Source organism: Ictidomys tridecemlineatus, chromosome 5 (assembly GCF_052094955.1).
Source record: "Ictidomys tridecemlineatus isolate mIctTri1 chromosome 5, mIctTri1.hap1, whole genome shotgun sequence".
NCBI lineage: Eukaryota > Metazoa > Chordata > Mammalia > Rodentia > Sciuridae > Ictidomys > Ictidomys tridecemlineatus.
The window spans coordinates 119248863-119271011 of record NC_135481.1 but is presented as its reverse complement, the minus strand read 5'-3'; the positions used below and the strand labels follow the sequence as shown (position 1 = coordinate 119271011).

Genomic DNA, 22149 nt, shown 5'->3' with positions numbered 1-22149 from the left:
ATCAGTTCATAATAAGGACTGTCACATTGCCAAGCCCAGGCCTGGGCCGGGTACCTTACTCATGGTTTCTGTTGTTCTCCTGGGAGCTCGGGGTGCTCATCCTTCTATAGGTGACAGCCACGAGGCCAAGGGTCTCTCACAGCCCGGCCCCCACCACCAGGAAGGAGCAGCCCTACCAGGGCCTCAGGCTGCTGTCCTTGAGACAGAAGTGCCCTGCCCGGCGTGGCTTGGGTACTCAGCAAATATCTGTCAAGTCACTGGGAAAGCTAAAAATAGAAATTAGTTTCCACTTCCTTATTTCCAGGGTCTGAGTCCTTTTTTTGTTTTGTTTTGTTTTTTGCTTTCAATACTAAGAATGGAAGCCAGTGAGCTATCCCTAGCATCCCCACCTTTTTTTTTTTTTTTTTTTTTTTTTTTTTTTTTTTGCAGTTGTAGATGGACAGAATGCCTTTATTTTATTTGTTAATTTTTATGTGATGCTAAGGATCATACCCAGTGCCTCACGCATGGCAGGCAAGCATTCTGCCACTCAGCCACAGCCCTCCCCAGCCCTTTTAATTTTTTATTTTAGACAGGGCTTCACTAAGTTACAGAGGCTAGCCTCAAACTTGTGCTCCTCTTGCCTCAGCCTCCTGAGTAGCTGGGACTACAGATGTGTGCCCAGCTAAGACCCCAGGTCTCTGACTTGGTAGTGAACTATAATGTGGGTGTGACCCCTCACGACTGCACACTAACATTTCCAGGCTGTGTCCGTGGGCTGGTAGACTGCAGCAGGGCAATGGGAACTGTATCTGAGGCATGTGATGCAGCCGTCTGAGTCACTGCCAGGCCCTGGCTCTCTGGGAAGTCCCAGTCAGGTTCTGGTGACAATGGGGGACTTTTCATCCAAGTTCTTCAGGAAGTGGCCTCCACCAGCCATCCTCACTTGGAAGCTGGCGTATACAGGCTTTTTCTTTCCCTTTCACTTTTGGCTCAAACTTCCAGAACACGGAGTGCAGAGAAGGAGGGAGATGCCAGCAGGGAAGCCATCAGTTTGTTTTCTTTTTTTTTTTTTTTTTTTTAAGGGCGGGGGAAATTTTTTAATATTTATTTTTTAATTTTCGGCGGACACAACATCTTTGTTTGTATGTGGTACTGAGGATCGAACCCAGGCCGCGCGCATGCCAGGCGAGCCCGCTACCACTTGAGCCACATCCCCAGCCCCATTGGTTTGTTTTCAAGAGGTTTTTTATGACAGGGCTGGGCTGGGGCTCAGCAGCAGAGTGCTGGCCTCGCACGTGTGGGGCCCTGGATTCAATCCTCAGCACCACATAAATAAAGCAAAGGTATTACATCCACTGACAGCTAAAATAAAATATATCTAAAAAAAGAAAGAACTAAAAAAATTTTTAAAAAAAGATTTATGACTGGGGAAGTTTTTCATTTGCTTAGAACCAGTAGAGACCCCAGAGACTGGGTCATGAGCACGGGGTCAGGCTTGCTGAGGGTCACCAGGGTCACAAGCAGCCTGCAGGGAAGGTCAGGGTCAGGCCCTCCCTCTCTAAATCTCCATGTTCAACTCAGAGAAGAGAGGGCACCGATTCCAGCCCCTCCAGAGCTGTGCTGGTGGTAGCCAGCTAGTGTCCCTTTTACAGGTGAGGGAATCAAGGCTCAGAGAGCTTCCTGCAGCTGGGAAGCAGTGGGGCCAGGACTGGAACCCAGGTCCACCCTGTCAAGCAGGGTGATACAGCCTCTCAGTGACAAGGCACACAGGTGTTCCCTTCCTCTCCAACACTGAGAGCAGGCGTGGGGGTGGCACCCCCACCAAGCCTTTCTTCAGCAGATGGAAGCCAGCGTCGTCCCATGCCATGCAGTTCTGCTGCTCCTCCCTGCTGCACATGAGCCCACAACTGCCCCTGCTCTCAGGGCCAGTTGCAAGTCCAGGCACCCATATTTTTGACTAACCGACTGTGAATCAGGTTCCCACAGCCCCCTGCTGGGGTTGGATTAATCTGCTAGATCAGCTCACAGAACTCAGGAAACTCTATCAGATAGTTTATTGCAAAGGACCCAGATGAACAGCCAGGTGAAGGGTATGAAAGTGGACAGAGCTTCCATGTCCCTCCCCATTGGGCACACTGCTCCCAGGAGCTTCCACATGTCGACAAATCTCATCCAAAAGTTTTAATTGAATGCAGTCTCCAGCCTCCTCCTCCTCTTCAGCCCATGAAAAGTGGAGCTGAACTTTCCAACTCTCAGACTTGCTCAGTCCTTGGGACTTTATGGGGGCTCCACCCCAGTCACCTCAAGATACTCTTAGACTCAGGAGAATCCTGGGGCTCGGCCCACTTTGTTTCAGGACAAAATATGTTCTTGTCACTCAAGAAATTACCAGGGATTTGGAAACTCTGGCAGGAACCCAAGACAAAGACCACATATATTTCCCATCTTACCACAGGGGCCTGCCATCGTCTGCTGTGGTTGCTGGCCTTGGCTGTTGAGGTGCCACTTCTGGCTTGACACTCGACATAGACCTTACACGGAATCATATAAAAAGTGTCTGTAGTCGGGCACCGTGTCAAACGCCTATAATCCCAGCTCAGGAACCTGAGGCAGGAGGATCACAAGTTCAAGGCCAGCCTCAAAAACTTAGTGAGGCCTTGAGCGACTTAATGAAACCCTATCTCTAAAATAAAATTCAAAAACATCTGGGGATGAGTCTTAGTGCTACATAGAGTGTACTGAGTTCAATCCCAAAATAAGTGTGTGGGGGTCGCTGCCCACTCTCCAGATTTCAGTCAAAAGTGATCTTTGGACAGGGCAATGCCCACTGGCCCTGGGGCTTCCAGGAGCAGCCCTTTAAACACCGAGCCTCTTCTGCAGCACAGGACTCTGTGGCCCAGGTGGCTCACTCGCCACGAGTACATCTCCCGTCACAGTCAAGTGGGTTTGTGCATCTTGCCCTTCTCCATCATTTCAGATTTGGGGGGTGGCACTCTGAGCCCCACCAGTAGCCCTGCTCCTCTGCATCCCAAGCCTATCTCCTCTTGGTTTGCTGTAAGGCAGATCCCATGAGGCCAGCATAAGCCATTCCTGGCACTGTGGAGCTACCCAGACTAGCTGTGCTAGCAGAGGCAGCCCGGCCCTGCCACATAAAACACTCTGGGCCTCTTACCAGTGAGATGCAGGAAGCAATTTAAAGGTCCCAGATGGTTAGAGATAAAATGTTTTTCATAATTGAAGGCCATTATCTACCGTACCCCTGCTGAGTGCCCCCTGCTGGATGAGGGCTCTGCACTGGGAGGTCAGTGTGTGGGTGCCAGTTGGCCTATGATCTTCAAAAGCAACTTAGAGACTCAGTTCTTTCAGAACAAGACCAGAGGACTGCCCTGGGCCCCGTGATACCCTTCAGCCTGTTCTGTCTTTCACCCTGATGCTGCAGTTCCCCACCCCAGCCCAGGCTGGCCTGATCTAGGAGTCTGACCCCAGGTGGATGTGCAAGCAGACCCCTACACGGACCACCATCAGCCAGCCACAGCTGCTCAGCAGCATCCCTCAGAGGTGGAGACAGGTGGCTGGTTATCTCTGCCCCTAATAAGCACCACCTATTTCTTTTTTTTTTTTTTAATATTTATTTTTTAGTTTTCAGTGGACACAACATCTTTGTATGTGGTGCTGAGGATCGAACCCGGGCCGCATGCATACCAGGCGAGCGCGCTACCGCTTGAGCCACATCCCCAGCCCAGCACCACCTATTTCTAAGGAGACCCTAAAAGCATCAACTTGGTTTCATTGACTCTGCCCACCCTTTTCCCTATTAAAAAAAAAAAAAAAATGACATAAGTAATTTCTCAAATGTTCACTGAAGGAAAGTGGAAAGAATTCTGTCTACCCTCTGGGCTTCCTCCCCCCCTACCCCGCCCCGCCCCGGCCCTAATTTCTCCAGGATTATCAGTGATTTTTAAGATACTTTTTGTTAATTTCTGAGTTTTTCTTCATCACCTAAAACTGCCTGTTTTAAGTGGGGACCTGCCTCCAGGCCCCTTCCTCGTCCTTACATCTGTGAGCCTTGCTTTCCTTAGGTCATGTCCTTGCACACCCTCTTGTTGTGTCCACCTTGGCAATGGTGCTGCTCTCTGCCACCCATGAGGGCACTACTTGGGCCTGAGAGTGGCCACCCTTTCTGGTCACCCCTTGCTGTGTAGGTGACTTGGCTCATCCTTTCCCTGAAGCCTGGCATCCACAAACTCTCAAAGCCGTTTCTCCACATTTCAGCCTGGTCAGTGCTTACGTTCTGTGACCACTACGCTCCTGGGGCTCTGGGAATGGTTGGACAGTATCCTACCTTCCCCCTCACCCCTTCTCCATCCTGACTCCCACTGCCATTTTTTTTGTCCTCCCACCATCCATAAACTTCGGCCTTCCTCTGGTGCCAAATCTGAGAGCATTTGGGCCTGTCGTCCACCATGTGAGCCAGGTCTAACCAGCCTCTGTCCTCGTACTGTTACAGGTCAACAAGCATGCATTTTCTGGAGGGAGAGATACTGTGGAGGAGCACAGGCAGTTTGGGGGCAACTGTGATGTGGATGTGTCCTTCATGTACCTGACCTTCTTCCTGGAGGATGATGACAGGCTGGAGCAGATCAGGAAGGTGAGACAGGAGCCTGGATGGTCAGCAGCCGGGTATTCTGGGTGGGTGGAGCTTTCCCAGTTGCCATGGCTCAGGAGCAACACTCAACAGGAGGGAGGGAGAACTGAGCAGGACTCAAGTTTGGTTCACAAAAGAAAAATACAAATTGAATTTAGTAACCAATACAGAAGGATTTCATCTTACCAGCTGTGAGACAAGTATAAGTTAAAACAGGGCCATGCTGCTGTGACTGTGCTTTAGGGTCTGTGAGCCAGTCCCCACATGGCCTCGGCAAGCACGTGGGCTGTGGAGACAGTGAGCCCAAAAATGTGCAGTCTGCACCTCAGGTTTTCCAGTTCTCAGAGTCTTTACCAAGGAAGTGACCTGGAGTAAGAAAAAGCTTTTCACATCACAACGTCGGAAGGAGTAATAATAATAGCAAAAAGCTAAAAACAGTCTGACATAGGAAACGTTAAATAAGAATTGTTCAGACGTATTGTTGTGCAGGTGTGGACTAATTAAAAAGTTTTAGTGACTTCGGAAAGAAAAGCTATGGAAACACGGGGGTGTCTGAGAAAACGTGCTGGTGCTAGCAGTGGGGCATTCTGGGTGGAGGGCTACAAGTGACCGACCGACCTCCCTCCCTTCCTTCTTTCTTTCCTTCCTTCCTTTTTTTTTTCCTCTCCCTCTCCCTCCCTCCCTCCCTCCCTCTTCCTGTGCTGGGCTCTGCCTGCCACCAGGATTACTCCAGCGGAGCCATGCTCACTGGGGAGCTTAAGAAGACTCTCATAGACGTCCTGCAGCCCCTGATCGCGGAGCACCAGGCCCGGCGCAAGGAGGTCACTGACGAGATGGTGAAAGAGTTCATGACTCCTCGGCAGCTGTCCTTCCACTTTCAGTAACACTCGTTTTCTGTGTGCATATAGAGACGTGTAATCAATAATCCCACTCTGATCCAATCACCGCCACCTGTAGGCTTCTGTCACGTGGTAATTCCTGGGCCTGGTGTCCTAAGCCCTGTGTGTTTTAGGTGCTGTCTCTCCCTGTGGAGCTTGTCCTTTCTGTTTCTTGTGGGCAAAATGCAAGTGATTGGGTGCTGCTAACTCTGCGTGGTCAGATAGACACCCAGCTGTGAGTCTCTCCCACGTGAACCTCAGTCTGTGGAACTTCTGGCTGGAAGGCCTGACCAGTCAGTCCAGGCCCACAGAGGAAGTCCATCTGAGAGCAGCCTAGGATCCACATATACTCCCCAGATCTCTTGATTTTAAAAAGCTATGCTTTCTGTATGCATATATGGAACCAAAATGTCATTATTATAAAAATAAAAAGGGCTGGAGGTGGAGCTCAGTGGCGGACCACTTTGCTTAGCACACACGAGGCCCTGGGTTCCATCCCCAGTACCACAGAAAAGAAAGAAATCACTTGCTCTAAAGCTTGGCATTGGCTGTGGACAGCATGCCGAGGTGGTGGGTGCAACCCCAGCTGGCTTACTAAACTCCAGACCACGCAAGTCGTCCACTCCAGGAATCACGCTCATTGCCCTCAACATAGTAATTTTCCATCAAATAACCCGCACTCCATCCTGCAGAATCCAGTGGCGCTTCATCCTGACTGTGAGATGCTAAGGACAGTCTGTTGCCTTTGCAGATCCTTTTGTTTTGACACTTGACTGAAGTGGAAGTCAGCACAGAGCAGTGCCCTGGCCAGGTCTCGGCCTGTGGATGTAGCTAGAAAGAAAATCGCCACCATGGCCCTCCAGGCCCTGGGTATTTGACCTTTAGGTGGGCCACATTCAGTCTCCTACCATGTGCAGTCTGACCAAGCAGAACCCATGTCTCAGGGAAGCCCCTGGTTGAAGGATCTGTCCTCTATGAAGGAGCAGGGTACACTCCTGAGTGCTCTGCCCTTGTACCACCTGTGGGTGAAATAAACCTCCTTTGCTCCTGTTTGTGTCCCTGTGTTCTGTTCTGTCCAGGAAGACTGATGAGGGTACAGCAGCCTGCTGCATGCCCAGGGTGAGGCCCTGCTGCTGAATTTGGAGCTATCCACTGGCCTCCCGGGCTGGCCTTAGTTCTATGGGTCACCTCTGGGAAGAAAAGGCAGGTGCTGAGAGGCAGGCTCCTGGGAACCAGGTCACATGGCTATTGCTCCTGTTGGAAGTGGCCCTTCTGTCTGCCCTGAATAGCCTCCTGTTGCTGCTGGCCTACTGCATTTGATATTCCCAGTGACCTGTGGAGAATCCCAGCAGATAGATGCCCTCGTGGCATGCACAGAGGGCCACGCGGTGACAGCGGAGACATGGCTCCCTGGAGTCCTGGGCTCACTCCACTGGCCTAAACTTATTTTGCAAGTGCAGAAACTGAGGCTTCAGACAAGGGGATGCAACATCGAGGACCACAGGGTGACTTGGTAACAGAAAATGTCCTGACTCAGTGCTGAGGAAATAGGTTCCCACCCTGGGAGGCTGGGGGCCTTAGGACAGCGCAAGCTCTCCACAGCCTCCCCCTTCTGGCCTCCATTCTCCCTGGGTGGAGCTCCCTCCCTGACCTGACCACTGTCCTGGTTGGCTTTGGCCATGAATGTGAGTCACCTACACAGAATGCAGGGTGCACTGACCACATGGCTGGAACAGCTAATGCCATTCCTTGTAGCTGCACTACCCCTGTGGCAGGAGCCACAGCTGTCCTTGTCCACCTGGAGATAGCATCTATAGACAGGGCCCAGGGAGAGTGGCCCCTGGTTGCTCTGTGACTGGGTGGGTCACTACACCTTGTGATGAAGCCCTAGGAGCAGGGCCCTGTGTTGACCAGGTGACTCGCACGAGGACACACCCACATGCTGAAAACCAGTGGTTTCTTGAAGCTCTCCAAGAAAAGCAGGCATGTCTGGTAGCGGATGCCCAGACTGAGTGCTGGGGTCCAGCCTGAGGTCATTGCCAAGCCTTTGCTCAGACAGATGACGGCCACTTGTCACCCAGACGTGGGTGATGGACTTGCTTACAAGGACCAATGGGGGCTACTGTGGAACAGCTCTCCATCCAGGCAAGCTCTTCAGAGCTGGAAGTAGGCCTGCCTCTGGCCCTTGCCTACAACCTCAGACAGATGAAGCTGTCCTGGGGCTACACTGTGGGAGCCCCGGGCAGGGTTGGGGGGGTATCCTTCCAGGCTCACAGTGGGAGGTGCTGCAGTGGGCTTGCACTGTGGGAGCCCTGGGAGGGGGGCAGCCTTCACCCCCACCCCATGTGAAGTTTCAAGTTCAGCTTGGACTTTGTTAGGCATCCCCACTTTGGAAAACCAGCTCTTGCCCTACTGCATGGCACCAGCCCTTGCTCCCAGATCCTTGGTTTTCTCACAAAAGAGGGAGCCAGCCGGGCACAGCAGTGCACACCTGCAATCCCAACAGCTCGGGAGGCTGGATTGGAGAATCATGAGTTCACAGCCAGCCTCAGCAATTTAGCAAGGCCCTAAGCAACTTAGCAAGACCTGGTCTCAAAGTACAAAAAGGGCTGGGGATGCAGCTCCATGTTTGAGCACCCTGGGTTCAATCCCTAGTACCAAAAAAAAAAAAAAAAAAAAAGGAGGGAGCTGGTCCTCTTCACTGGAGTTGTGAGAAAGTGAATTCGGGCTCCTTCCTGCAAAGCCACTTCCCAGAGACAGCCATGGGGCCTGGGCTGGGCCAGCTGGATCCTCCTCCCTACCCCTGGCCACTTGTCTAGCATGACCACCAAACAAGGCCCTGGGCCCTGAATTTGGGCACTAGAAAACAGTAAAGAGGAAACCCTAGTGAAGCTGGGGGGAAAACGCCAGTTCCCAAAGGCTGCTGATGGAAGATGAAGGAAGGATGTCTATCCTTAGTAAACATGTCCTCTACACAGAGACCTCTTGAAGCATCCGAGTCTCTGGGCACAGTGTAAGTGCCAGCAGGCCTTCAGAGGATGGAGGTGCCATAGCTGAGACCCTCAAGTCCTGTCTCGCTCATGGTCTCTGACCCCCTTGGAAGTTCTTAGTGTGGCTGTTGTCCTGATCTGTCTTCATGCTGCAGGAGTCTGGCGGGGCTTCATACTTCCACACCCCTGAGCACCTGTGCACCAGGCCCTGAATCTAAACAGAGTTTTCAGGCAGCTCACAGGCTGGCAGGTAGAAGGGAAGAAAAACAAGACCAGCAAACCCCCAAGGGAGCAGAGCAAGAGACACCCAAAACACCAAAGCCTGCTGGTGGTGAGGCAGGGAGAGCTTCCTGGAGGAGGCAGGGCCCGAGGTGTGGAGTGAGGCCGAGGAGCAGGAGGACACGGTGTGTACGGGCAGCGCCCCCTGGCCAACCAGAACAACTGCCCTCCTGACAGGAGCAGCCTAAAAAGGGGTCCACCCTTGTTCTGGGAGTGAGAAAGTCTCCTTTAGCCATAACCCTGTGCCTTTCAGTCCCAAGACCCAGTCAAAGCCGGTGTCAGCCAATCTCCAGAGGGCAGCTGTGGCACTGGCCCAAGGGCCTGCAACAGGACTTGGGCTCTTCACGTGGGCCTGCTAAAAGCATCGTTAAGCTTCCATTTTGCATCTGTCTCCTCTGCTCTGAGTCAGTCCCTTCTATTCCAGGAAGAAGGTCTCATCAGTCCTGGGATGGACCGAGGCCCCTCCCCCACACCCAGGAAACACCAGGGTAATGGCCAAGGTGCCACCGACCGATCCTGAGATAACCATGAGCAGACCACAGCCCATCAGGACCAGCTGTGCAGACCCCAGCCTTGCCCTAACTCCCCTTTCTAAAACCTCAGAGTCATTGTCAGCGCCTAGAAGATAGGGCTGCAGGCCTGGGTGCCTTGTCATCCCTAAGGAGCTGCCCTGACAAAGCTCACCCCGTGCTTCCCACCACTGCTTGTTCTGGGTGTTTCTGGGGTGAGTGAGCCCCCCTGAATCAAGCCTCTGGCTAAGACTCCAGAAACAGCTTCACATTTGACCTGCCAGCCTTCCTGGTCCCAGGGCTCCTTGGAAGCCACATGGTGCAGGGAGAGGGTGGGCTGGGCCTCAGAAGGTGGCCCACCCGCCCCTGCTTCCCCACTGAGTGCCTAGATTCCCCACACACACCCCTGAGCTATCTGCTGACCAGGGGAGGCCGCTGGGATTACCAGTGCCCTGCCCCTCCTACAGCCCTCTCCGAGGTGGCTCACAGCCAGGCAGCCGTGAGGAACTGTCCCCCTTCCACTCAGCAATTGAGTTTGGGGTGGGGTGAACAGGGTCCCCACTGCCCAAAAAGTCATGGGAGTGGATCTGGCCTGACCGTGGGGCTAGGGCTCCGTGTGCCATCTGCACAGTGGGACACAATGCCCTCTAGAGCACCAGGGTGAAGGCTAAGCAGGAGCAGGAGCAGGCCACAGACCACAGAGCAACACGACAGGCAGCTCAGGAATGCTTTATTGACAGCAGCTCCTGGTGAGTCTTTGGGTCCTCCCATGGTGGACAGAGTCCATGGCAGAGGTGATGACTACACCCCACGCCCAGCTCCCCAGCTGGGCAAGGCTGGCAGCCTTATGCCCCGGCCAAACCCCAGGTGGGTGCATTGTCCTGGCCATGCCCGCCTGGGCAGCCTGGGGCAGGGAAGGAGCCAGGCTTGAGATCAGACAGCCAGGCCTCACTGCCTGTGGCAGGGGTGCCAGTGAAGCTGCCTCAGAGGGGACAGCCGTGGGGACCAGGGGAGCTGGTGGGAGAGGGCAGAGGGTGGCCATGCGGGGCTGTTCTGAGGAGCTGAGTGGTGGCAGAGGCAACAGGAGAAGGAGAACCACTGACCAAAAGGCAGATGACCCATGTGACCCAGGCGCTCGCCCAAGGGGCTGCTCTTCTCGGGCTCACCAGCCCCTCAACCCGAGCTTGTTCTGGGCAGCGGGCAGCCTTGGCCCAGTTGCTGCAGATTGGTCCCCAGCTGTCCTGGGTGACGGCCTCATGGGGTCCCACCCCCCCACTACTCCCTTTGCCTCCTCCAGCTATCACACCATCTGGCAGCTGCTGGGCGGCTATGTGAGCAGGCCTCTGGTGAGCCTCAGCACGGCCTCATAGGTGACAAAGACCGCCATGTTGACCGGGAAGGCCCGGCAGCAGTTGACAGCCAGGCCCCTGAAGAGCACCCTCAGCCCCTCCTCCCGCACACTGGTCACCACACAGTGCAGGAGACCCCGGTATCGCCGGTGGCCCTGTCCATCTGCCTGCAGGCGTGACTTGATCACGTCCATGGGGGTGGCCACAGCCCAGGCCAGGACTCCTGCACAGCCTCCAGCCACCAGCACACCCAGAACATCTGCAGGAGAAATGACATGTGGCCTGATTGGGGCCCCACCCCAGTGAAGCCCGCCAACTCCCATAGCCCTGTCCTCATTTCGCAAGGGAGCAACTGATGCTTCAGACAGGGAATTTGACTTGCTCAAGGTCACACAGTGACTTGGTGACAGAGCAGGTCTGTCCTCCCATGCTGGGAAGCCCAGCGCCTGGGTTCAAGTTCCCATTCTGGTACCAGTGCTCAGTCCGCACAGGCCACGGCCTCCTCTCATGGCCTCCGTTTCTGCGGGGCTAAACTCCCTGCACACAGGCCCCTCTACTGCTCACCTGGCTGGCTGTGGCCCGCAGGGGTGAGCCACTCACAGAGGACAGCATAGGAGAGGAAGTAGGTGGCGAAGGAGTGGCCTTCCCGGAGAAGCAGCGCCGAGCTGCCCTTGTAGAGGCCCTGAAGCCCCTCCTCACGGGCCACCGTGGTCAGGCAGTGCAGTGGCCCACGGTATTTGGGTCCAGGCACTGGACACACAGGAGAAGAGGCCGAGGGCCCTGAGGCTGAGGGCCGCCGCTGCTCCTGCACCTGCGTCTGCGTCTGCAGGCGGACCTTGGCCACCTCAGTGGGCGATGTCAGGAACACCTGGGGCAGGAAGCAGGCAGGTGGGAGGCACCCGCAGCCCTCCCACACCCCTGCTGGTGCTTCCTGGGGCAGCACACTGGCTCTCCACCCGTCCTCACTTCATGGGGTCTGCCCTCACCCAGCCTGGCTCAGCCCACTAGAGAAATGGACCACTCGGATCCTCAGCCTCCCCAAGGGCCTCCCTGCACTCCACTCACACGGACGAGGCCTGAGGCGCATCCCGAGAGCGTGATGTCGGCCTTGGCAGGCTTGGCTTCCGCGCTGCCGTAGCGGAACTTGCAGATGTGCTCCAGGCAGTGGTGGTAGGTGCCAAAAGACACAGAGGAGACCAGGGACACCGTGCACACAGGCAGCGAGAGGCCCCGGTAGAAGCCCCGCACCTGGTGGACAGGGCCCGAGTCAGGCCAGGGCTGCCCAGAGGCGTGCTGAGGCTGGTCCCTGCCCTCCAGCCCTTAGTCACTCCCCCCACCTCAGGCCTCAGTTATCTCCACCTTAAAATGAGGGTCACGAGTGCTCAATTTGAGAGGCTGTGGAGAGGGATTAAAGAGAGGCCTGGGCTGGACCCAGGGTCGCCAGTTGATGGCGAGGACATAAGAAGCCATTCTGTCACTGCTGTTTCTTCATGAGTCAACCCTGGTTGCACCAAGCCCCAAGTTTGTTTTGGTAAGTGCCCCCAGTCCTTCCTCTGGACAAGGTCCTGAGCCCTGAAGTAACCAGCCCACACTGTCCAGCACTTCCTCAAGGGGCGCTTGCCTTGGAAGAGAAAGACGTGCAACACTCGGATGCCTCCCCTGACCTTCGGAACCCCAGTGCCCCTCGACCCTTTCCTGGAGGTAAGAAGTCTGTTCTGAGCCCCTCTATGTGCCAGATACCCAGGCTCTAGCCCTCAAAGAAATCATGAGATCAGCACAATTGTTCCCATTTGAAGTGAGGGTAACATAGGTCCACAGTGGGAATGAGCATCCCCAGGCCTGAGGCCTGAGACCTATATAGCCCCCGCCCATCCCTGGCCCCAGACCTACCCGCTCTTGGCGATATATGTCCCGGATGCAGTGCCAGATGCCTGTGTACTTTGGCTCTGTCTGGATCCTGACCTGGGGGAGATGTGGACTTCAGGAAGGGGTGGTTCCAGGTCTAGGGCAAGGTCAGCAGGACCTGGGGAAGGGGCAGAGTCACCCCTTGATTGTCACAGGCATGCTGGGGTGTGGGCAGAGAGGTATGGTAAGCCCTGAGACACAGGGGTGAGAAAGCTGACATAGACCATTCTAGAAACGTGTTCTGGCCATGGATGTGGTGTAGGAGACATTGAGGGTGGTCCAAATAGGGCCTCGGGGCGAGGTGGGGCCCTGCCATTGCCGAACCTTCACTGTGTCCAGGGGGTAGCCCACAGCAACACCACAGACACCTGCAAGGAAGCCAGAGGACAGTGAGGTTGGGGGACAACCAGGAAGCCACATGGGCCTATCTCACAGGAATGGGGCTGAGCCGACGCCAGCTGGGAACAGACCCCTCAGCTGCCTTCCTGACTCCAGGCCTCACTGATCCGAGAGCACCCCTTGTCTTACAGATGAGGAAGCTGAGGCTCAGAGCACCTTCCTCCAGGCTTTCCCCGTAATGTCCCTGAGTCTCGTCTGGTGGTGACTCCTCCTGTTGCCCTGCCCTGGGGGGACTTCAGCTCTGAGCCAGGCAAACTTGCCCTTGGCCATCAGTCTAAGGAGGGCTTTCCTGGGGGCCGAGGAGGGCCCCTGGCCTGAGCCAAGGCTGAGAGGTGCCCAGGCTCACCTAAGGCTTGCAAGAGGGCTGGGGCTGCCTGGACTATGAAGGGTCTGGGCAGAGGGGCCTGCTCTGGTTAGGCCTGGCCCCCATTGGGCCCTGCAGTGAGCACCTGTGGCCCTGGGAGGTGGGGCCTGGTGCTTGCCCCAGTCTCTCCCTGGTCACTTTTGCTTCTTGGCCACAGGGCGAGCAGTCTGCTGCCACCTCCACCTCCACCAGAAAACCCTGGATCCATCCGATCATGGACAGAACCTCCAACATAAGCCTTTTCTCCTCATGTGCTCCTTAACTGAAGTGCTTCGTCACAGTGAGGAAGGGCAACCGACACAAGCCCACACCACGCAGGGAAGCCTCAGGCGCGAGGCCCAGGCTTTGGACCAGCCACAGGCCCGGTGCTGTCATCCCCTCCTGAGATGGGGCCTAGACCTAGAGCCCTAGCACTGCCACAGGGAAGCCAGACCCTGGGGAGCTCACTCTGAGGGTGGTGGTGAAAAGGCACACAGTGGCTGTGCTCTACCTCCTGTGTGTCCTGTACTCAGGAGTTGGCGGGATCAGGGAGTGAGGTCAAGGGAAGGACCGGCCGACTCAGCGGCTCGGGTAGCATTACCCTCCTGGACCTGCACAGACACTTCACCAAGCTCCTGCTCATCCATCAAAGCCCTGCCACGGCGCCATCTCCCTTCCAGAGCTTCCCTGACGGCCATCCTCAGGGCTGCCTCTGAGCCTAGGACATGTTGATCTGAGCCCTAATCACTTGTGATTTGTGCCCCATGGGCCAGCTCCTCCCCAGAACTAAGTCCTCCCAGGGCAAGGCCAGTCCATATCCCTGTGGCCTGGGGCTCAGCAGGGAGCAGGCCCTTCGTCCAGGCTTCCTGACAGGCTGTGGAGGGAGGATGTCAGCCCAGGAGCCCTCCCTGGCCGTGTGGCCTCTGTGAGGCCCTCCTCCGAACCTCCTCCCAGTACTGACACTCAAGGAGATGACCAGCCTTGGGCTGGCTCAGTAGGACCTCAGAAAAGCCCCTGAAGGGACCAGGACCCTGACCCCTCCACACACTGTCCCCAGAAGCAGAGGGCTGCCAAGCTATTTCACAAGACAAGCAAGACCAAGGCCACCTCACTGCAAACAGCCCTGCAGGCCCAGGGCCTGGGGAGTCTTTTGCAAGCACCCCGTCCCCAGGAGGGAAAGGAGCAGGACCCTGCGGAGGGCAGAGCAGAGCAGGCCAGGGAGGCCCTCGCAGCCACCCTGCGGCGCCCTCAGGCTCTGGCCCGACCTCCATCCACAGCCTCCCGTCTCTTCCCAGGCTCATCATGCCTCACACAAGGACTCCCAGCTCCCTCTGGCCCTGACAGTGATCGTCGCCTCCCTCTGTCCCTCCCACGGTCCCCAGCCTGCCCTCAGCATCCTGAGTCCCCTCTCCCAATAAGTGCAGACACCCTGACAAGTCCTCCCCACAGCCCGCCCAGAGCAGCCACTGTCTGGGCCCAGCTTCCCCAGCACCCAGAAACAGCAGCCCCCAGAATGCCCAGCGTCCCTGTATGGTACCTCCGATGGCTCCAGCAACAAAATCCATGGACAACCTGGGAGGTGGGGAAGGCCCTGGCCCAACTGCCTGATGTGTGCCACCACCACGGTGGCCTCAGCAGCTCCCAGCGTGCTTCTGGCAGACATTAAATACCTGTGGTGGGGGCAGAGGACAGGAAGCAGAAGTTTGCTAGGAAGCAGCGGTCGATGCCCACACCCACGCACCCAGCGGATGGACTCCCTCCTGCCCCACCCCCAAGGACCTAGTCCCAGTGCCCTTGGGACCTAGGTGTCAGAAAGTGTGTGAGAGGTCACCGGAGGAGTCATGCCCCCAGAGACAGAACCACTGTCCCCACCGCCCCCAGGGTCACATCCAGAGTCTTCCTAGAGGCCTGGAGATGGGGCCATTGTGGCTCTGGCCACTCCAAGCCCAAACTCGGGTCATTGCTGTGTCCTCTGGGCCTCCCTAACTCCCCTGGGTTTGCTTCGGACTCCTGCCATGGAACCCGCAAACTCCCTCACCTATTCATTCAACAAACAATTTCTGACACTACCCTCCGGCTGACCCCTTGGCCAGCCGTCTGTTTGTGGGCAGGTGGTCAGTGCTAGCTGCCATGGCAGAGGGCAGAGGGCATAAGACCAGTCCTGTTGTCCATCCTGTCCCAGAGGGACATGCAGCTCAGGAGAGTCGAGGCTGCCACAGGCAAAAACCTTGGCCCTGTCCTCGAGGAGCCCTATTGGCAGGGAGGAAAGGCATGGGGTGTCCACCCCAAGAGAGCCCCCTGGGTACAGCACCACCCACCCCCACAGGTTTCAGCCTTCTGCTCCCTCCAGTCTCTCTCCAGATCCAGGGCCAGGCCTGCCCCACTCATCGCAGCAGCTGTGAAAGCGCTGACCCTCACACCTGCACCTGTGTGGCTTGCCTCCCAGCCCACAACACCCATTTTACAGAGGGAGCCACTGAGGCCCAGAAGGGGTTTGCCCAAGCCATGCAAGACAGTGCTGGACCTGACTCCCAGTGCTCTAACAACCACATGCCCTGCTGACCAGGGCCAGCACAGGGAAGCTTGCCTCTTGGCCACCACCTGGGCCCCTGCAGGGGCTCAGCACAGGCCCCATGTGACCAGACGGGGGGACACTGAGGCTCAGGGTCACATGGGGGACTCAGGCCAGAAAACTGGTGGGGGGGGCACAGGTGTTGACTTCTGGGGCCCAGCAGCTCTGGTTGGTTGACCTGAGGGCGGGGCAGCAGGGGCAGGAAGCCACGTGTCCCCTGCTCTCCTGTCCTCTCACGGGCTGACCTGCAGGCTGGCCTTGAACAGGCTGAGTGATGATGATGTCTGACCCCCTGGTCTGCTGTTTGTGGGCAAGTGGGCAGTGCTAGCTGCCTCGGCAGAGGGCAGAGGACAGCAGTGGCCCATCCAAGACCAGTCCTGTTATCCATCCTGTCCACAGGGAGTTGAAGCTGCCCACATTCAAATACCAGCTCTGGGGCTTGGCTTCGAGACTTGGGATAAGTCCCTCAGCCTCTGTCTGCCTCCACTTCTGTAGCCACAAAATGCAGATAACACCTGCCTCATGTCTGTGACCACTCAGGGCACGTTCCAGACATGTCCCCATGGACAGTCAGCCAAGTGCTGAGGGCTGCATTAAACGCAGCTTAGGGCCTAGAAGGAAGGAGGTAGGTGAAGGATGTGCTCTAGGTAGGCAGATAGAGCTGGGTCTCAGGTTCCACTGTGCATACTACACTCAAGAAGCCACTGCCGTGGACGAGGGAGTTTGAAGCAGGTCATACACTTAAAGGGTCAAGGACTACCTGTCCCACATTTCCAGTGCACTAAGGGCCACCCACCCCTGGCACTGGAGTGGCCCTGGATGCCTTTCTCCTCTGCCCCACAGTTAGAGTTACTTCACATTCAGAGCCACTTACCACCCTCAGTCTGCACTGCCCTGGCTGCAGTGGTGTCTCTGGACCCTGGCCCACTTGCCTACGCCCTCTGCTCCTGAAACCAGCATTACCTGCCACGTGCCACGTGTCTGTGACCCCCTCAGGGCCCTGGGACACAGCAGTACCTCACACAGGCCCTGCACTGGCAAGTCTGCTGTGTGGGAAGGGAGATAGAGCAGCAGATAAACAAGTAGAATCCAGAGTCTGCCAGGTTCCAGGGAGGGTCAGGCAAGGTTAGGGCAGCCCCAGCGGATGACACTGGAGACAAGCAAGGCTCCTGGTCTCTGCGGCCAAGTTCCACCTGCCCTTTGCCTCTTCAACAAATGCACAAACTTTACCCCTGCTCCAAAACCATGGCACCTCCTCGTTGAACCGCTGTGCCTGCTCATCACTTCCTGCCAGCTATGTGCTGTGGCAGGGTGGGCAGTGCTGGGTCTGGCTCCACAGCACCCAGCACAGGGCAACCTGGGAGGCTGAGGGGGTACACTACACGTGGGGGAAAGTGGGTCAGTGGCTAGATGGACGGATGGAGGGACAGACAGACAGGTGAAAGAACAGAGGAGGGGAAGATGGACCCATGGACGGGTGAACAAACAGAGGAGTTAAAAGGAGGGGAGGAGAGAGGGAAAAGAAGCAATGGGGCAAAGTCTTTTTTTTTTTAATATTTATTTTTTCTCGGCAGACACAACATCTTTGTTGGTATGTGGTGCTGAGGATCGAACCCGGGCCGCACGCATGCCAGGCAAGCGCGCTACCGCTTGAGCCACATCCCCAGCCCTGGGGCAAAGTCTTAATGAAGGCCAGCTCTAGGTGGTGGGCAATGGACTGTTGTAGCCCATGAAAAAAAGTAGCAAAAGGGCTGGACAGGTGTGTAGTGGCCCATAACTGTAATCCCAGCTTCTAAGGATGCTGAGGCAGGAGGATCTCAATTTCGAGACCAGCCTTAGCAACTTAGCTAGACTCTGTCTTAAAACAAATAACAGGGCTGGGGAAGCAGCTCAGTGGTGGAGCACGTGGGTGGCATGCACAAGGCCCTGGGGTTCAATGTCCAGTACTGCAGTCAGAGGAGGCAGCCAGAGGCCTTCCCCAGAGGAGCTGTGTGTTGGGGGGTCCCCTCAGCCTAGATTTGACTGGGGATTTGCCTCTCCCAGCTGTGTGACCTTGGATCAGATGCACAACCTCTACAAGGTTTGATTTTCCAACAGACAAGGGACCTCAGATTGTACATGGTGGAGGCAGAGCCCAGGGGGTGCCTGAAGGAGCCTCCCCTCTGGGGAGCCAGGCCTGCTGGAGGCCTCCTGTATCACTCCCAGAGCCCATTGTGTATAGCTGGCCCAGGCTGACTCCTAGGGGGTGACAACACCCCAACCATGCCTGGAGCTGCGGTGACAGCTCTGAAGGGAGGGCACAACCCTACCAAGCAGGGCAGTTTCTGGCTGAGGACATGGGAAAGCTGGACAATTAAAAAATGCACTTTTGGGCTGGGGATGTGGCTCAAGCGGTAGCGCGCTCGCCTGGCATGCGTGCGGCCCGGGTTCGATCCTCAGCACCACATACCAACAAAGATGTTGTGTCCACCGAGAACTAAAAAATAAATATTAAAAATTCTCTCTCTCTCTCTCTCTCCCTCTCTCTCTCTCTCTCTCTCTCTCTCTCTCTCTCTCTCTCTCTCTCTCTCTCTCTCTCCTCTCACTCTCTCTTTAAAAAAAAATGCACTTTTCATAGCAAAAGGAAAAACTATAAGTAAGAAGGAAAGTCCCCAGCCCGGGCCTGGTGTCCTGCCTTCCAGTGGCACTAGGGAAATGTCCATGTCCTTTTTTCAAATACTGCTTTGCAGTTTGCTTCCTTCCCTATCACCGTGTCTCAGTGGCCCTGCCAGCTGAGTACTGGGGGACCCTCTTCTTGTGACCATCCACAGCACTGGAGATATGGGTGGCCAAGCAGATAGGGGTGGCCAGGGCTCTGTGCCAGGCAGCCGGGGCTCAGCCCTCACCTGCTGCTCCTAGCTGCATGATCTGGAAGAATCTCTTTACTATCCTAGGACTGTTTCCTCATCTGTAAAATGGGAAAAAAAAATTGGTACTGGGAATTGAATACTCAGGCACTTTACCACTAAGCATTCTCAGCATTTTTGTTTGTACCAGGGATTTTTTTGGTTCTGGGGATTGAACTCAGGGGCACTCAACCACTGAGCCACATCCCCAGCCCTATTTTGTACTTTATTTATTTATTTATTTTTATTTATTAATATTTATTTTTTAGTTTTTGGTAGACACAACATCTTTATTTATTTTCATGTGGTACTGAGGTACGCTACTGCTTGAGCCACATCCCCAGCCTATTTTGTATTTTATTTAGAGACAGGGTCTCATTGAGTTGCTTAGGGCCTCACTAAGTTTCTGAGGCTGGCTTTGAACTCGCAATCCTCCTACCTCAGTCTCCCAAGCTGCTGGGATGACAGGTGTGTCACCATTTCTGGCTTTTTTTTTGGCGGGGGGAATCTCACGAAGTTGCTTAGGGCCTTGCTAATTTGCTAAAGCTGGCCTCAGACTTGTGATCTCCTGCTTTGGCCTCCCGAGTCACTCCACCTGGCTAACATGGAAATTTTATCATGTAGCGCCAAACAGTTGGAGAACCAAAGAGGCCATGCAGCCTCGGAGCTGTGCCAGCAGGTGTGCTATATGGCTGCAGTACTGACACGGGATCTGCCACCAGGAATAGCCACAGCTTTCTGCAGCAGGGTCAGTTGGATGACTTCAAAGGTTCCTGGCAATGGTCACTTCATTGGGGAGACAGAAATGAATCTTGGAGCCACTGTTGCCTTGTTCCTAGGGTCCCCTCCCTGGCCCTGGTCTTGTCTCTTGATGTTTTCCAGGCATGGAAACCCTTTTCAGGTACTTATTGCAGCACCTTCTGCTGGCCACACTTCCAGACCCTCAGGCTTTGCCCCAGGGCATCCTCAACACTGTGTCCACTGCAGACTGGGCTGAGAAGGCCCTTCTCCTGGGCCTTGGAGTTCTCACTTGGACAAGATGAACTCAAGACATCACCAAAAAAAGTTTATGCAATAGGGTAGATATGTAGAGTGAACCAGTTTAGAGAGCTAGTGTAGGACATGAGGACCACAGGCAACACAACCATACTGTGCATGGGATTCATGCCACGTAAGTACATTTTATTTTTTGGCACCAGGGGTTGAACTCAGGGGCACTCAACCACTGAGCCACATCCCCAGCCCTATTTTGTATTTATTTAGAGACAGTCTCATGAGTTGCTTAGTGCCTCACTAAGTTGCTGAGGCTGCCTTTGAACTCACAATCCATCCTCCTGCCTCAGCCTCCAAGTAGCTAGGATTACAGGCATGGCCACCAGACTGAGCCAAATGAGTTTAAATGCTCTTGCTACAAAAGCAAAAAGCTCTATAAAATGAGAATGTTAATGCTTTTACTATCTATGTATATGTTATATACCTTAAATATACTCAATAAAATGCTTTTCTTAAAAACATCATACATTCATTGTCTGACAATGTCTGAGGGTCAGGTCCCTGGGGAAGCTCAGCTGGGTGGCTCTGTGTGGTCTCTGAGAGGCTGCAGTCACTGAAGGCTTGACTAGGGTGACTCACTCAGTGACCTGAAGCCACACCCTAACACCCCCCCACCCCACCCCACCCCTGCACAGGGCTGGAGTAGCCTCCCAGCAGGCACCTGGCTTCCCCTAGAGCAGGTAGGGAGCACTCAGCTGGCCCTCAGGACTCCGCTATGCGGCCCTCTGTGTTCACTAGGGTGTCACCAGGCCCAGGCCCAGTGGGGGGAGGGGAAGACTCCACCTTGTGAAGCGAGAACGCAGGAATCAAGCTGCCATGAAGAGCCAGGAAAGGCTGTGGCAGTCCCTGTGAGGGCCCAGAAGCCTGTCAGTCTGCATCTGCCCCCCGAGGCTTCGGGAAGGAGACCACTGAGCCCCTTCTGAAGGGGCAGGCCTTCCTGGCAGGCAGCAGGAGAGCGCCCCAGTGTGGCCTGACTGGCAGAGTGGCCTGGTAAGCCAAGGCCAGCTGGGACTGGGAAGGCTTGGGACACTGGAGTGGAGTGTGTGGACACACCCCATAGTGCAGGTGGAGGCTGCTGGGCAGTGGCAGGTGAAGGAGGGCCAATGCCAGGGAGGCAGGACGTCCTGAACCAGGTGGGTAGGGAAGCAGCCCTGATAGGAACCCCAGGGCCACCCAGCCGGCTGGTGAGCAGGCACTCAGCACTCAGTGATGCAGGGAAAGGAGAAGCTGCCTGTGCCCTGCACTAGGACAAGCCCAATGTGGGTGCCCCCTGCTGTGACACAGAAGCTGGAGGTCAGGCACTTAGGAGACCAAGGACAGGACAGAGCCCCACGCAGGAAGGGGGTGGCACAGGAGACTGGCTGCAGGAGAGAAGACTTCCTCCCTGTCCACCACCCCAGGAGGACGTCGCTGGGCCTGGCCTTTTATTTTATTTTTTGGTACCAGGGGTTGAACTCGGACCCTCGACAACTGAGCCACACTCCAGCCCTATTTGTATTTATTTAGAGAGTCTCACTGAGTGGATTAACGCCTGGCAAGGTGCAGCTGGGGAAGGCGGCACAGGCCACAGACTGGAACCCGAAATCCACTCCAGGATTCTGGAACATTCAGAGTTGCTAGATTGCAGGACGTTGAGGGCACTTCTCTGGAGCCTTTCCTCTGCCAGTCTCAGGGGCTGCAGGGCATGCCTGCTGTGACCATGCCTGGCCCTGATGGGCTCTGTGCCTGTCACAGTGTCTCCCTGCCAGCTGCCCCTCCCTCTCCCTCCTTCCCAGGATGCCAACTCCACTTGCCCTACCAAGCACCAGCCTAGGCCAGGCAGGAACACAGTGCCCTCCTGTGGCCCCTGCCCTCAGAGGCCTGTTGGCCTGGGACAGCCTGAGCTTCCAACATTTGCCACTGTGTCCAGTCCAGCCCACACCCTGACTGGTTGGCCTGTAGCTCTATTTTTATTTGAGAAGCATTTGGCACATCTATTCGTTATCAATTCCCATCTTGAGTTTCTGGGCAGGTGGAGTGGCACAAGCCTGGGGGCTGAGGCAGGACTGCAAGTTCAAAGCCAGCCTCAGCAAAGTGGACAGACCCTGTCTCAAAGAATAAAAAGGCCTGGGGATGTAGCTCAGTGGTAAAGCACCCCTGAGTTCAGTCCCCACACCATCAGTCAAAACATGGAGTTTCTGGTCATCTTGCTCTGGCCTCCTGGCCCCCTAAAGCCAAGTGGAGTTCTGAAAGGCACTGGAGCATGCCAGGGGCCTGCAGCTCACCTAATGGGAAACTGACAGAAATGCTATTATCCCACAGGCTGTGGCAACTTTGGAGCTAAGGGGAAAAAAAAAAAACAAAAAACCCTTAGTAATTTA

General features: G+C 55.5%; 2 protein-coding genes across 5 annotated transcripts in view; one reads left to right on the top strand and one right to left on the bottom strand.

The window, feature by feature from the left end:
- The window catches only part of Wars1 (tryptophanyl-tRNA synthetase 1), a 31877-nt gene extending 25322 nt beyond the window's left edge, over positions 1-6555 (top strand). For 3 of the 4 annotated variants that reach the window (XM_078050892.1, XM_013362237.4, XM_040274284.2), the window contains exons 11-13: positions 4490-4630; positions 5350-5507; positions 6257-6555. In XM_078050892.1, coding sequence (XP_077907018.1) covers positions 4490-4630; positions 5350-5507; positions 6257-6278 — 321 coding nt within the window. In that variant the 3' untranslated portion in view covers positions 6279-6555. Of the gene's footprint in view, positions 1-4489; positions 4631-5349 lie in introns of all 4 variants that reach the window. The other variant, XM_005333915.5, reaches the window with a different exon arrangement.
- A 3441-nt stretch (positions 6556-9996) lies between these two features.
- Slc25a47 (solute carrier family 25 member 47) lies at positions 9997-14968 on the bottom strand. Its single transcript, XM_005333914.5, has 6 exons — positions 14817-14968; positions 12862-12905; positions 12523-12594; positions 11698-11880; positions 11197-11500; positions 9997-10891 (listed from the first exon to the last, which is right to left on the bottom strand). Exons 1-6 carry the CDS (start codon positions 14842-14844, stop codon positions 10611-10613), a joined length of 912 nt encoding a protein of 303 aa, XP_005333971.2. The 5' UTR covers positions 14845-14968; the 3' UTR covers positions 9997-10610.
- Between the last annotated feature and the right edge of the window lie 7181 nt (positions 14969-22149).